The 16626-nt window shown below is 37.3% G+C and overlaps 1 protein-coding gene across 14 annotated transcripts in view; it reads left to right on the forward strand.

Moving 5' to 3' along the window:
- tenm3 (teneurin transmembrane protein 3) overlaps window positions 1–16626 on the forward strand; it is a 628014-nt gene that overhangs the window by 535234 nt on the left and 76154 nt on the right. For all 14 annotated transcript variants that reach the window (XM_037538774.1, XM_037538773.1, XM_037538778.1 and 11 more), the window contains 3 exons: window positions 1304–1520; window positions 7183–7302; window positions 12705–12966. In XM_037538774.1, the coding sequence (XP_037394671.1) occupies window positions 1304–1520; window positions 7183–7302; window positions 12705–12966 (599 nt within the window). The remainder of the gene's footprint in view (window positions 1–1303; window positions 1521–7182; window positions 7303–12704; window positions 12967–16626) is intronic.

A 16626-nucleotide genomic window follows, 5' to 3' on the forward strand; every position in this document is an offset into this window, starting at 1 on the left:
ATTGCGTTTGAAGAGATGACATTGGGGAAATGTTTGATATTATACACCTGACACATTTAGAATAGCTCATGAATAATTGGCTATGCATAATTGACTACAACTCCCATGAGCACTTGGACTTGATAAAATATCTGAACGGAGATTCAAATGGAATTTGCACATGTACAGCTGTGATTATTTTTGTGTTTGAGTAGGATTTATTTTTCCTAGCAAGTGCGACTATATTGTTACTGGTGTGTGTGTGTGTGTGTGTGTGTGTGTGTGTGTGTGTGTAGGTTGTACAGAGGCAGAAAGTGATATCAGCATCATCAAAAGTAGTATGGTGTGCAAACCTTGGTGAATTTTGCCCCCTGGTCAAATGAAATGTTTTGTAGATTTGTTAAATGAAAATAATTTCAGATGTCCTCTCCACAAAATACACAGCTGTACATTTTACTGCATACTTACAGTTTATTTGCTGAGTTTAACACATTGGGAGAAATATATTGAATAAAAAATATATGCTGAGCAAATTTACAGCACATTTTATGTTTTAGGTTTTTCTCTCCAATATGTTAAACTTAGCAATATCCTGTGGAGAGCTCATTATTTGACTAGGGATTTTCAAACTTTTGCATACAACTTAATGGAGTTCATTATCAGTCTAAAGGAACAACATGAAAGCAAACAATAAGTTCATAATTTTAGAAAACACAGATCTCAAATTACTACAACTGATCCAAACTTACCTCTTTATAATGTTCATGTTGCAAGGAATCACTTTTTTTGCATTCACAACTTTCATGGTAGATCTTCCCTTTACTCACTCGGAGCCATATAATGACATGGTCCATATAATGACTGTAAAAACTAACCTACAAAAACAGTTTGTTTTTGAATGCTGTGAAAACCAACACATTTGCATATATTTATTTGTATGCCTACAGCAGTTTAGCCCTGCTGATTCCCACAAGTTAGAAGAAGTGTATCATCCTGGACTGCTTTTTTAATCGTTCACTAAACAGGGAAGCTGATCGAAACAGAGGTCATTTACTTTTAACAGTCTTAAAGCCACAGTAGCAAAAACAGCCTGAGGGATAGAGAGAGGTTGGAAAATGGTCGCGTGAAAATCAGACATTGTTTTGAAGACATAAACCAATACAAATGTCATAATGTGACCATAGATCTTGGACCAATATGGGACTTGGGTTGTTCAATAGTAAAATGTATATGTCAGTACAATCTGTTCATATGTGTGTTTTGTGTGTGTTTGTGTGTGTGTGTGTGTGTGTGTGTGTGTGTGTGTGTGTGTGTGTCTGTGTAGATGGTCTGGTCGACTGTATGGATCCAGATTGCTGTCTGCAGAGCTCCTGTCAGACACAGCTGTTTTGCCGTGGCTCACCTGACCCAGCTGACATCATCAGTCAGGGCCAGTCAGTTTCCTCACAGCAGGCCGCTCAGTCTTTCTACCAGCGAATCAGCTTCCTTGTGGGACTGGAAAGCACACATATAATTAGCGGTGAAAACCCCTTCAACAAAAGGTGAGTGTGTATGTGTGTGTGTTCGATGACCTGTCACACTCCACTTGGTCCTCAGTTGTGTTTCTGCAGTCTTTTCCAGACTTTCTGCTAGATATTCAGTGCTGCTGCTTAGGAATGATTCCGTTGCTGGACAAATTAGCAAAATTATGATAGTTATTTGTGCTAACACTCTCCATGGCTGCATAGTTAAACATTTTTAAATTTTAATTTAATCTAAATTTTCTGAATATGTTGAGACTTCTCTTTCTTCAGAAGTCCTCTTGAAGCTAGTTTGCTGTGGCTTGAATGGCAAGAAAGTGTGTATTAGTCCTCATCACTGTGCTTTATTGCAATTGATAATACAGCATGTCATATTGACAGCATGTCCATTTGTAAATAATCAAAGCTAAAAGCCTTGAACAAATATAAAGCTAGAAACTGTTTAGACAGAAGAAATAATAACAGAATAATAACATGCTAACTTGTGACTTTTAATAGCCTAATTGTTGGTTATATTTTAACAAACTAAAAGCAACATTATTTACTTCACAATAATTCTAGATTCCTGGCACACGCATTTTTGAGGAAGAAAGTTGTTGTGGAAGGTTGAGTGGTAAATGATGAGGTCATGCTTAAATTAACCAAATGGGAACTGACTGAACAGCGGAGAGGTTAAATGGTGGTAGTATGGTTTGCATTTAGGGCATTCTCAGACCTCAGCATCAGGTTTTAGACAAAATGACATCTCTTCCCGTTGTACAGAACAGGAAGATGTCACTTAATTCTGATGGCTCCTTCTCAGAAGTGTGTATGGTTACCACGGCAGCAGGTGTCCACACAGCCTTGTATGGACAAACTAATAACCTCCATTGAGATAATAGTGTGGGAATGTAAGAGGCTACACACTGTCCAACCCAGCGGCAGGCCACAGCCATTTCTTAAAGCAGCGTCTCTATTTCTATTAACTGCTAATCTCAAAAAAATGTGTTGTTTTCATGGGGAGAATGGAAAAAATCTAAGTAATCATTTTACATGTGAAGTGTAACCTTAGCAACTCTCCCTTGTGCCCGGATATACAGGTTTTAATGGAAGCATCAGCCAAACCAGCTCTTAAACTGGGAAGTTGGCTTGTGGACACTTGCCCATTAATTTTCATGTGGAATATAACAATTAATCCCAGTCTTGGTTTTGATGTACTGTTTTAAGTTATTGTGACATGCTGAGAAGTAGCAGATATCAGAGAGCTTATAATAGATGATCAGGGATGTGAAAGAAGGTAAATGTGTGTAAAAGCGTGTTAACAATTTTAGCTTATTTGAAAGTTATTTATACTTTTCAATCAATTATTCACCTTTCTTTCAAGTTTAGTCATTTATTTTGTGTTTTCTCACTTGCTAATTGGTATTTCTTATAAAACTTAATTTGTGGCTGCAGCTCTGTTCTGTTTAAATGTACTTCCTGTCAGTCATTTTTACGAAATTTTAAATTGCCAGCTATCTTTTTTAAAAATTTGTGATTAATTGCACAATAGACAGGTTCCACAATTACTTTGGTAAAATCTTGTTTTATTAACAATTCATGCAGTTAAAATGTCTTTTTCCTTCTCCTGTGAATTTACTATTCTGGAGATAAAAGAGCTGAAGATGCTATAGCTTTTCACTTATGTTATGGGTTTATGCCACACATTGTACAAGCATTGTACAAAAGAAAAACATTGTTTTTCTTTTGTACAATGCTTGACATGCAACACCACTAGCCATATAGCATATATAAAATACAGGTTTAATGAGATGTAATGCTGAAGCAGTTTCAGTGTGTTTGTGACTGTCATGTGAAAATGCAGTTGTGCATTATTCCACAATTATGCATTTTTTTCTCTCACTGAACTTTAGGGTTTGCCCACCTGTATTTTACTGTATATATTTCTGTCAGTGATGGCTATAATAGCTTTGGTTAAAAGGCAAGACAGAGCTGCGCTTAAGTCAAAATCATTAGAAAATTGGTCTCAGCTAAACAACGTTAAGCATTAACGTCATGTACTGTATTTATTATTCAGTGCACTGCTGTTACTGTTAATCATAGTAACAGTAGTAGTCCTATTAGTAGTATTACTGTGCATTAATTTTCAGTAACAATTTTTGGAAATGCATGTGTACAGGTACATGTATGTGTAAATTTGTAAAATGACAAATTAATCTGTATATTTTGCTTTTGGCTTCCTGTGCATGACATAACCCACATGTTCTCATCAAATTCAATCTGTACTGGACTCACTTCAGTTAATCTGAAGAACCGCTTGGCAGCAAAACGGCAGCCATGACAGATATCATGATTAAGCTACAGCAAACATTTTAATAGGCTCAATGCCACTGGCCCAGATGTGGGCAAATTAAGCCTCTAATACCGCAGTGGCCAGATAAGGCCAGCTAATCCAATAAGGCTACGTGTAGGCTAATGTGATTAAAACACAAATGCAGGAAACACGCAGGGCACAGCTGTGCTGAATAAGAGATGATTCAGCCCGAGAGGAGAAGAGTCGCAACACAGTTAACAAAGTTAACAGACAGTCCTATCACTAACATGTAAATTAGGGTATGTGATTTTAGACCATTTCTCTTGATCCATTTAGTATGAAATATTCATGCAATGTGAAGTTCAAAAAGCGTTTTAAAAATAAAAAATTAAAAATGAAATGACAAAAATCAAGATACAATAACAAAAGTTATTGCTGATAGTGCTTTATTAGAATAATGTAATATGTTTGTAAATAATAAACATAAATAGAAGAAAAAAGATTTATCTGTCTCTCTCTGTCTGTCCCTTTCTGTCTCTCGTCCTCTCCTTGTCCATCTCGATCTTGCTTGCTCTTCCCATCTCTCTCTCTCTCCTTACTCACTCTTACTTATCTCTTTCTCTCTCCTGTTCTCCCTCTCTCTCTATCTCTCTCTGTTCCAAAATCTAGTGAAAGATCTGGAATAATCCCTCACCAAATGTTTTGCTTTCAGCATAAAATCATAAGTAAATAGAACAGTTTTTTCTTTTTTTTTGTTTGTTGTTTGTTTTTCCCAGTGTTCAAACTACTTTCCAATCTGCCTTCTGTCAGCAGTGGGCTATGGCATTTTGCAGCCGTGTCTGTTGCAGATTTGCTGACTCAGTTTTAACAATAAAAAAATAAAAACAACATGCAGGTGAATCTTTCTCCTTTTATGGGTTTGTGTGGCTTTTAGGACACAGTTTGAAACAGCATCTTTCCTGATAGTCCTTTTCCTCTTATTTATGTCCACCTTCAACCTAAGATCAAATTTACATAGTCCCCCCCCCCACCCTTGTAATCAAAGTATTCCAAATATAGTCAAGACATGTTTGGTATGTTTGAAGTTTGCTTCTTTAGTTTTATACTGGAGCTACACTGCTAATGCAGCTAACAAGCAATGGATGTTTATACCCCAACAATTAGCATGGTGCAAACTACATGACAATCTTTACTCACCCAAGTAGTTAAATAATCTCAAATAGACTTACATAATGTGCTTTTGAAGCTGTACTGCCATATACTACAATGTAACATCAACTGTAACTCTTAATGTTAACTGTATTAGCATCGTCCCAGTCCAGCACTAAAGAAGCAAACTTGAGGAAGTCATTCATTATCTCAAGGGTTTAAAGTTCTCAAAAGCCTCTTATCAGAGCATGTGCTGAACTCTGTATCAGTCTCATCACCTTGTTCAGTTTGTGGACAACACACTAGCCACCCAACATGCTGTCATTTACCCCTCAGAAATAAATGCAGTGGAGTGCATGATAGCTAGCAATCTGGGACAGTGAAGAACTTATTTGGATTGCACCAGACATTTAAGAACAGTTTTTCTTGTCTGTAACATGATGGCAGATGCTCTTGCTCTGTGTAGATTCCTCATCATCTCCCACACTCCAGAGATGGTCAGAGTAGATTAGGATTCTAGGTGTTGGCTGGCTAAGATGAATGAAATGGGGTCCACCTGTGTGAACCCTGTACAGGACAGTGAGAAATACTGTGTGAGTGAATGCAGCCATAGTCTCTGTGCTCTGGAGTCATTTACAGAGAGAAGAGATGAACGGAATTGTAGAAAGAAAGGAAAAAAGAAAAGAAAGAAAGAAAAAAGTGAAAAGAAAGAAAAAAAGAAGAGAGACAGAAATAAAGGACAAAGGTAGAGATTCATACAGTGCATTACTGTCCAGTAAAATAGTTTGTAATAGCACAGTAATCAATTGTGGCTGTAGAAAGAAAGAAAGAAAGAAAGAAAGAAAGAAAGAAAGAAAGAAAGAAAGAAAGAAAGAAAGAAAGAAAGAAAGAAAGAAAGAAAAAGAAAAAGGAAGAAAAGCAGGCAAAGAGAAAAGGAAGAGTGACAAAGAACATGCGAGCTGTTTGTAATTAGATAATAAAGAATTGTGGTCGTAGAAAAACTAAAAAAGTGGAGATGGATGTGTATGAGAGAACGAGAATGAGGTGTGTGTGTGTGTGTGTGTGTGTGTGTGTGTCTGTGTGAATTACAACCTGCATTTAGACCTCTCAGTGCTGTGATGGCTGGCTGCTGCTGTTTTATGGCTGTAAGTAGTTGTGAGTTACAGCTACGCCTAGGACTTCCAGATATTTATAGAATGTTTATCTGCATACATGACACAGAGGGGGGTAGAGAGAGAAAAAAGAAAGAAGGGATAGAGTAAGAGTAAGGGACAGAGTAAGAGAGTGAGAGAGGATGAAGAGTAGAGATGAAGTGAGAGGATGACGTAAAGAGAGGAAAGAGAAGATGGAATAGAGAGTGAAAATAGAAAAAGAAAGGGAGAGGATGAAGGGATATGGAGTGAGAGAAAAAGGAATAGGAGAGAAAAAGAGTATGAACACAGAGAGTGAGACAAAGAAAAGAGAAAGCTGGGGAGAGAGGGAGAGGATGAAGGGATCTAGAGATAGAAAAAAAAGGGAAAGGCTTTTGTGTGGAACGCTTGTTAAATTTGTTTCTGCATTACGTTCATCATTCTTTGCACATACTGTTTGTTCTCCATACGACTGCATGCACCGAACCGTAACATCCGCACAGTGATGGGACAAATACATGTACTGTTACACACAAGAGAGAGAATGAATAAACAGAGAGCATGAGAACAACAGAAGAGTGAGAGGGAAAGAGGATGAAAGGAGAGAGAGAGAAAAGGAGCAGGAGAGTGTGTGTCTGTCCTGTGTGTGTGATTCAGTGCTATTCAGGTTATTAGTGTCCACAAAAGCTGAAATGAACCGGAAAATCAGCCAATAAACACGCAGAGTGACCACTACTGTCTGACTGACCATTGATTAACAACCCATATAAATATCTCTCTCTCTCTCTCTCTCTCTCTCCCCTCCACCCCTCTTTTTCTTTTTTCTTTTCAGTTTGTTTAGCTGATGTTTCTTTTTTTCAACCCTCTGCTGGCTGTTCCACTATCAATTACCAATGGTGTGTGTGTGTGTGTGTGTGTGTGTGTTGGTATAACTGCTGTGTAAATGCAGAAACACACATATGTGCGAGTTTAGTGTGTGCATTTTACTCTAGACATGTGTGTGTTATTGACTCTGGTGTGGAGGAAAGTGAGGACATTTAACATGGCCGAGAAGACTTAGAATCAGTGTTTTCTGATCTTATTGACTCTTTTGGCTTGTTTTTTTTTTCAGCCTGGTGTCTGTAATCAGAGGCCAAGTGCTGACTGCAGATGGAACGCCCCTGATTGGAGTAAATGTTTCCTTTGTTCATTACCCGGACCATGGATACACCATCACCCGGCAGGATGGCATGTAGGTTATACACACACACACACACACACACACACACACACACACACACACACACACACACACACACACAAATACACACACACACACAAATATATGTGTACTATATATATATATTTAACGCAGTCAGGACTACTTTGTTAAATGTTGGGCTCATTTTTGTCTGGTTTATGTACAGAGATTCTGAGCTCTGTTTTATCATTTGGGTAATATTACTAAAGATCAGCAGTTCTATCTCAGAGCACCACAGAAACACTTGTTCATGCAGTTGTTACAAGCAGAATTGATCACTGTAATGCTCTTCTTACTGGACTTCCAAAGAAAACTGTATATACTCTACAACTCGAACAAAAACAAAAAAGAGAGGTCATATCAGCCCTATCTTTCAAAGAGCTACCAGGCTACCAGTATCTTTAAGGATATATTTTAAACTTCTGCTACTAGGTTTTAAGGTTCTAAATATGTTCAGTAAGTTTCTAAGATTCTAAATGAGCGTCTGTTTATGTTCCAGCAAGTTATCTTAGATCTGCCCTTCTGCAAATACCTTCTGTAAAAAATAGAAAACATTGAGAGGCCATGTTATGCTTCTAAACTGTGGAACTCATTTTCACCTCATTGCACACTTTCAGGAAACTTTTAAAAATGTATCTCTTTAACTTAGTATTCAATATTCACTGGCAGGAAATGTATTATTATTATTATTATTATTATTATTATTATTTCAAAGTCAGGATATTTTTATTCATGAAATATACCACAAATGCACACCCTGTCTGAATGTTACATGTTCATTTTACCCCTGAATAATTCACTAAATGTCACTTATGACATGTTACATGCACTGCAGATGTCTTTGTTCAAACTTTCTGCTTGTGTATGCACAGAAGGGTGTGTGTGTCTGTGTGTACTTTGCAACCTTTTGCATCTCTTCATCCCATCTGCATGCTTATCTCCCTAAATCAGCTGATGTATATGGTGATGAAGGCTCTGTTTAAAATGCATTGGATTTACAAGGACAGAATCAATCAGTGATAGAACAGTGCTAAACACACAAACACACACACACACACACACACACACACACAGATATTATATACAATATATACATACACAAATGTGTACTATATATATATATATATATATATATATATATATATATATATATATATATATATATATATATATATACATATATACACATATATACATATACACACACATATACACTGCTCAAAAAATAAAGGGAACACTCAAATAACACATCCTAGATCTGAATGAATGAAATAGAACTTTGTTCTGTACAAAGTTGAATGTGCTGACAACAAAATCACACAAAAATCATCAATGGAAATCAAATAAACCAATGGAGGCCTGGATTTGGAGTCACACACAAAATTAAAGTGGAAAAACACACTACAGGCTGATCCAACTTTGATGTGATGTCCTTAAAACAAGTCAAAATGAGGCTCAGTATTGTGTGTGGCCTCCATCTGCCTGTATGACCTCCCTACAACGCCTGGGCATGCTCCTAATGAGGTGGCGGATGGTCTCCTGAGGGATCTCCTCCCAGACCTGGACTAAAGCATCCGCCAACTCCTGGACAGTCTGTGGTGCAATGTGGAGTTGGTGGATGGAGCGAGACATGATGTCCCAGATGTGCTCAATCGGAGTCAGGTCTGGGGAATAGGCGGGCCAGTCCATAGCTTCAATGCCTTCATCTTGCAGGAACTGCCGACACACTCCAGCCACATGAGGTCTAGCATTGTCCTGCATTAGGTGGAACCCAGGGCTCTGGACACTACGCTGACATTGATGTGCCATCCTGGATGAGCTGCACTACCTGAGCCACTTGTGTGGGTTGTAGAGTCCGTCTCATGCTACCACGAGTGTGAAAGCACCACCAACATTCAAAAGTGACCAAAACATCAGCCAGAAATCATAGGTACTGAGAAGTGGTCTGTGGTCCCCACCTGCAGAACCACTACTTTATTGAGTGTGTCTTGCTAATTGCCAATAATTTCCACCTGTTGTCTATTCCATTTGCACAACAACATGTGAAATTGATTGTCAATCAGTGTTGCTTCCTAAGTGGACAGTTTGATTTCACAGAAGTTGGATTTACTTGGAGTTATATTGTGTTGTTTAAGTGTTCCCTTTATTTTTTTGAGCAGTGTATATATGTACATATATATTTTATATGCATATATATATACACACATACACACACTATTATTACAGCACACACACACACTTCAGTAAGATCACACTCACATACAGCTGCCTCTTGACACAGCTGTCTGCACACAAACACGTTCATTTCTTTCTTTTCACAAACACACATTCTTTTCTTCGTGCACATTTCGTCACACACACAAACACACACACAAACACTGCTGTTTCTTGAGAAACATCTTAAAGCTAAGGGTTCACAATCAAAATCAGCTAATCAGAGATTTTTGCTCCAAATGTACAATCAGCATGTTTATTATTTTTTGTTTTTGCTGATCTGTGTTGCAATGTAAGATAGGTGAGTGCACTCGCACTGTTTTTAAATGCTGCTGCTACACCAATACCAAATGATGTAGCTTAATTATACATAAGCTAAATAGCCAGTCACCTCTTACTTTGAATGCAGCAGCATCCTGGTTTTGTACATTAACACTTTAATGCTGACTTAGTCTGTTCTTCACTGTTGATAATGTGATATCTCAGTGCTTTTGCCATTATTTGATATATAAATAATGATTTGCCAACAATTATTTTTATACAGTTTGTGTTACAAAATACCTTCCTTTTCTTTCTTCCTTTTAGATCTTTTATACATAAAGGTGCATGAAAGAAAACATGGTAGCACACAGAAAGCTACAGCTCTGTGCACTGACTTGTTTTACAAAGTTTAAGGGAGCCATGATGAGATTCTCCAAATGGCTTGCTAGTGAGATGCTGTGAGATGCTTGGTTTAATATGGTTAAAGAGTTTGAGCTTCAGCTTAAAAAGGTATTAATAAATATTGTCAAAAAATAAAATAAAAAGTAAGCCTTTGGTCAATTTGGCTGTAAAGTCTGACATAAAAAATCTGACATAAAAATTGGCACCACATACACATACACCCATAAACATACATCTCTGTACACACTCATTCCTCCTCTCTTACAGTCTCCTACACTCAGTCCAGTTGAATTAGAGCAGACTGATACAGGTGTGTGTACTGTAACACTGCAAGAATTGAACTGTGTAAGCTCCTGAGCTACACTAACAATTTCAAAAGTAGTCAATCATCCAAGACATGATTTAGATCAGTTCTTAGCTCCCTTAAATCAACTACTGTTGGGATTGTTTAAATTTGTTCTTTTGCCAAACTATGGCTTTAGTGGTGGTGTGGGGCCTTTAAGAAAAAGAAAACTAGACTGATCATCACTGTGACTGACCATGGAGATAGAAATAGATAGAGAGAAGGCAAGAGAGACAGAAAGTGTATGAGGCAGAGAGGGGGAGATTGACTGAGAGAGAGTTTTAATAGGAAGTGTAATAGTGAAAGAGAGAGATCAGAAGAATAGAGGAGCAGATAAAAGTAGAGATGCTATGAGAGGACTAGAGAAAGAGAGAGAGAGAGAGAGAGAGCAAAAGAGGAGAGATAAGGAAATTGAGAGAGAAAGAGAGAGACAGAAAGAGAGAGCATGAGGTGGGGGATACAGAAAGACATGAGAGAGAAGAGGGGCATGAAGGTAGAAGTGCAAGATTACCCCTTTATACAGCTGTAGGATCTTTTTAACTGCTCAACTAGAAAAAAAGACTTAAAAGAAACAGAAGAAAAGGTGAAACCCAGCCATCAACACAGCTGTGTGCGCCCAATCACTGTACATCTTTAGAGCCTCTTACAGAACCTTGTTTATTAGTGTGTGCCTGTGTGTGTGTGTGTGTGTGTGTGTGTGTGCACGCATGTGTGTGTTGTGTCTCTGTCTTGGCTCTTCTCCTATAGAGAAGAGATCGTATTTAGGACATGCATGTATGTAGTAGTATATCCTAATCAACAGAGGAAGAAAGAGAGAGGACAAAAGGATAACAACAAAAGAGAAAGAATTAAAAGATGGAAAAGGTGAATGAACAACAGAGGACGAGAGGAAGAGAGCAAATGCTAAACAAACAACACAAGAGAGCTGGACAGAGAGGAAAGAAAGATAAAACACAAGATAAGGACAGAATGGAAGAGAAAAAGAGAGAGGCAAAAATAAGCTGACAAATGATACAGAGAAAAGGCAAAAAGAAAAGAAGAGAGAGATGGGAGAGGAATATAAACTAGATAAGGACAGAAGACCACAGAAAAAGAAAAAATAGAGAAGATGGTAACAGATTAAGGAAGAGGAAGAGAGAGAACAAAAGATAATGAGAAAAACAGAAGGATAAAAGAGGAGAGAGAGAGAGAGAGAGAGAGAGAGAGAGAGAGAGAGAGAGAGTATGTGAAAGCTGTGGGGAGCTTTTACTTTAACACAAATGCAATAATAAAAGGCCAGTCACATTATCATGCATTTTTCACTGTGGAGCATGAGAGCTGCTTGCAAATCAGCCAGGTTAAGAGCTGAGACAATTAAAGACACATACACACACTCACACACAAGCACTCACACATCTCGCTTCATGTCTAATTCATCCCGATGTTTCACCCCTGCTCCTCATCATCCTCAACCTGCTTCTATCAGCCTGCACGGACATTAAAATTTCATGGTTTTGTCTTATTTTGCATGTGTGTGAGTGGCATCCCAGTAGAGTGGCTAACAATTTTTCCATTGACTTTTTGAATGTTATGTGTGACAGTTCATCCTTTGTCGTTCAACCCATAAGCTGTTTTACAGAACGATTTACAGAATGTTGGTACAAATTCTCATTCAGTCTAATAAGAGGCTGTAGCAAACTGTTTAGAGTTAGTAGATAATGTTAAGTTTCCATTTTCCAGTTTTTCTATGCTATATTACTGTGTTGTTTTAGTAATCAAAACAATCAATGCAGCATAGAAAGATAACTGTGCTAATGTTAGCTTAATTATATAATAAAAAATTCACCTGCCATACACTAACATACTAAATTAATGTAATTTGAAATTAATAACTGTCTAAATGTAGACAACTAGTTGAGGTACAGTTTCTCATTAGGTTGAATGGAATTCTACCAAACTTTCGCAACCTAGAAACAGTAACTACAAAAGAACGTGTTTGTGAGTGGAGCACTGCAAGATCACTTGGTTGCTACTGTAGTCAATATTAATTGACTCTCTAAATAAAGCCAATTAGTATTTAATATGTTAAGGCCAACAGTTGCTGCTAAAAGAGTGCATTTGTGGACAGAACATAGATAGATCCATTTTTATGTTTCTTTGATAAACGAGTCATCTTGTCATCTTTCTTTCTCAGGTTTGATATCCTGGCTAACGGTGGAGCTTCCCTGACTCTAAGTTTTGAGCGCGCTCCATTCCTCACCCAGCAGCGGACCGTGTGGGTGCCATGGAATGTTTTCTACGTGATGGACACACTGGTGCTCAAGAAGGAGCAGAACGATATCCCCAGCTGTGATCTGAGTGGCTTCATCAGGCCGAGCCCTCTCATCCTCACTACTCCGCTCTCTACATTCTTCAGATCATCTCCGGAAAACGGACCCATCATACCAGAGACACGGGTAAGAACATCCCTCGGATATTTTTTTATGTTTCCGTTATGTGTTTCTGTCTTTAGTAGTACATTCTCTATGCAAGACATGCAGATGATCGACAGAGTCATTACATAAATAATATAAAATAATAATAAATAAAGAGAAAGTTAAAGTTACTGAAGTTGAACTTCTCAGTAACTGAACTGAGGAGCAGCTCCCTGTTAAATGGTGACAGTCTAGGGTGTAATCCTCTCCCAAATGCAGAACAGTATAGGGATGCATTGCCACAGGATTTTAGGTATTTCAAATTTGACATATACTTTGAGTAAATGTTTTTGGTGAACTTTGAATTTGAACGGATTTTATTTTGCCTAAAAGGAAACTCAGGGACCAACGCAAGTATGCAGTAAAAAAATGTCATGCTGGATATCCCTGGTAAATGTGGGGCCTAAGGGAATTGACTCTTTCGCCTATGCCAGGGGCCAGCTATGGTCTCAGCAGTTTCATTGACCACAGGAGATCGGTATTAATAGCAGATATAAAAAGGGAATTTGGCTAGCACATAACACAATCTTTACCATTTGCTAAGCTGTAGCACTATGGCATTCCACAGGACATATTATTGAAAATAACATTAAAATAAAGGCACTCTACAAACAAAAACATATGCCAAAATGGCAAATACAGGCAAGATGAAATTAAAAATCTAAAACATCTGGAAATTAGATATAGGCTATAAAATGCTCAAAATTCACTCAGGTTCTAACAAGACTAAAGACAAAAAACAAAACATCTGCCTCCATTATAATTGTTGAGCAAAAACTTCACCTGTCAGCACCTAAGTTAAAGGTAAAATAGTAGTATATATATTACATGTTCCTCTCTACCATTTTAAGTAATGTCTAGGACATCAAACTGCAAGCTTTTAAACTCTTCAGACATCTGGACCACCACCACTGTGAACAATTGTCACTCTGTAAGCTTCTCTGCAATGAAGAATTTCTCATCAACACTGTCTGAGTGACTTTTTATGTCTAGCCAGTGTAAATGTGCAGAGATTTTGAAAAAAAAAAATGGCTGGAATCTCCTTTAAGCCAAGCTGACAGAGAAAAGCTGAGAAAGAAATTCATTTAAAAGATGCACCCGTATAGTGGACCTATAGGTAATTAGACCTCATAAAGTGGCCTGTGAGTGGAAGCATGGGGTAGGAGTTTCTAATAAAGTGGATTTTCTGTACAGTTCAGATCTTGTTTAAGCTCATTTGCAACATGTTTGTATTTCAGACTGTCAGAAACACAGCAGATGATCACTGAGCCTCCAATTAGATGAATTTGGGTGTGCTTTCTGGAGGAACACAACAAAAAGGAGACACTAGAGTTCAGAAACAGTATTAGAGAAACAGAGTATTAGACATTCAGAGTATTAAAAAATCTTTGGGCTGTGATATTGGTGCAATTTGTGCTATAAATGTCTGTGCAGCCGTTACAGCTACTGAGTTTAAGCTTAAAGATAGAGTTTAATTTGGTAAAACAATGTCACGCAATGTACAAACATTGCGCAATGTGAAAATATCTACTTAACAATTTATCTGTCCATGCTGTGCCAACAATTGTTTTTCTTTTGTAGCTGATTTGGTGAGGCTGGACAAGCTTTACAGAGTGCTAATAAAATCCCCATTTAATCAAATGAGAAACTGTAGCACAGTTTGTTTAGAGCTACTACACTCTTGAGTTTTCAGTTTAAACTCCTGCAGAAACTGGACTACACCAGTTGGTATTTTTTTCAGTAGTTCAAAAATTCAGTGAAGTTATTAAATGATTAATAAAAAACTGTAATTATCTATTAATTAAATTACATGAATTTTTTTTTTGTCTGGTTATTTCCCTTAAGATTTCCCTCCAATTTTGAAATATAAATTCTGTACACAAATTTAATTCTAACTTCAGTCTTGATTCTATACAGATTTCTCAGTCATTTTAGAATCGTCTACAGTTATTTTCATCCTGCACATATCCACCATTCCTTCATTTTTATTTACAGCTTTCTAGTGTCTTACAAATTATTTGAAGCCTGCAAAGTTGGATAGGACTGCATATATGAAGCATTTTGTATGGTTTTCTACAACCAAACGAAAAATAAACAAAGTCTGTTTCTCATTCAGAACTAAATAGGTAGGAAACATAACCAATATGCTAACATGTTAACATTAGCTTGATTATGCAAAAAAATAGTTCTGTGTATCCTTAAAAGATCCTAAACTAAATGCTACCTTGACACTTTCTATTGCCCTTTTTTATTGCATTTTTGAACTGGACTGCTATTACTGAGGTTTGAATTTGGTGAATTATAGGCTATTTACTCTGGCATTATTACCTAGCAGACTCATAAGAACTATGGCCATTAAATTACAGCACCTAAGTAAAACTAATCCAGTTCAGTATTTACCACACAACATGTTGGTGGTAATTGTTTGATGTAATTGGTGCATCAAGATGTAACTCTGAGATAACACAATACACAATACAGATATGACATAGCACATGCCTACATACAATGCACATACAACAATACATACAATATACAACAAAATAATATGAGAAGTACACAATGAATTTACCAGGGCTTTCTTATAGTGAGTACAGAATCTTAAAGACAGTTTCTGATGATGTGCTCTATTCAGAACAATAACTTTCTCACAGTAGAAAGGAAGCTATTCTTGAAATGGGTTGTCTGACTACACATAGTGAAAGTGTTATGCAATTTAGTTGCTTGTAACCTACATGAAACTAAATCAAACTATAATGTAAAGCATCCTGCAACTAATTTGAATCTCAGCATGAATACATTTAAACTAATAATGCATCATATATTCATGTCAAATGACATCAAACAATTGACTGCTCTGCCTTGAAGGACAGGAAAATAAAACAGAAAATGGTTTATTGGGTGTTGTTTTAAATTGTTTTGTGTATTTGTCAAGTTGCGCTGCAATTATTTTCTTGTAACTCACAACATGCAACTAGTGGCATGGAAATTTTAACAGTATAAAGCCAGTCTTAGTTTTTTAAGATCTATAGGATCTTCCACAAGGACGGATTTAAAAAACATGGTAAGCTGGATGAGAGGAATATAAAGTTATCTTTGCTCACTTAAAAGTTCATGGAATATAATCAGGAAGGAAGAGGTGTTCCAATTATATTTGAAGCTTTATGGATAATACCTTGCTTACAATACCTTTGGTGCAAAGTCAAATGTTGGTCTAAATACAATAACAAAACAGTTACAAAGCGACAGAAGAAAAAGCAATGAGTGAAAATCTCCATCTCATCCAGAGGAATGTTTTGCTGTTTTGCCTGCTGTGCTGCAGTGTGTCTTCAGAGCGACAAAGGCAAATCCCGACAGCTCTGAGGAATGTCTGGAGATGGAGATGTTATTCCTGGACTGCATCTGCACCCAGCCACCACATGTGGAACACTGAACAGTGGGGAAAAAAATTAAAACCCTTTAAGTCTTTGTGGGTAACTGGCCAAAGCTGGAATCCACAAGCCTCAGCTTGACCCTCGCTGACTGAAAAGAATAATGAGCCAACATTTTATAACCCACAAAGCACATACACAACCTGCTTTTGTCCTGTTCATATTGAAACCCAGTGTTGCAACATAACACATACACACACACACACACACA

The sequence above is a fragment of the Pygocentrus nattereri genome, chromosome 5 (genome assembly GCF_015220715.1).
Source record: "Pygocentrus nattereri isolate fPygNat1 chromosome 5, fPygNat1.pri, whole genome shotgun sequence".
NCBI classification, from domain to species: domain Eukaryota; kingdom Metazoa; phylum Chordata; class Actinopteri; order Characiformes; family Serrasalmidae; genus Pygocentrus; species Pygocentrus nattereri.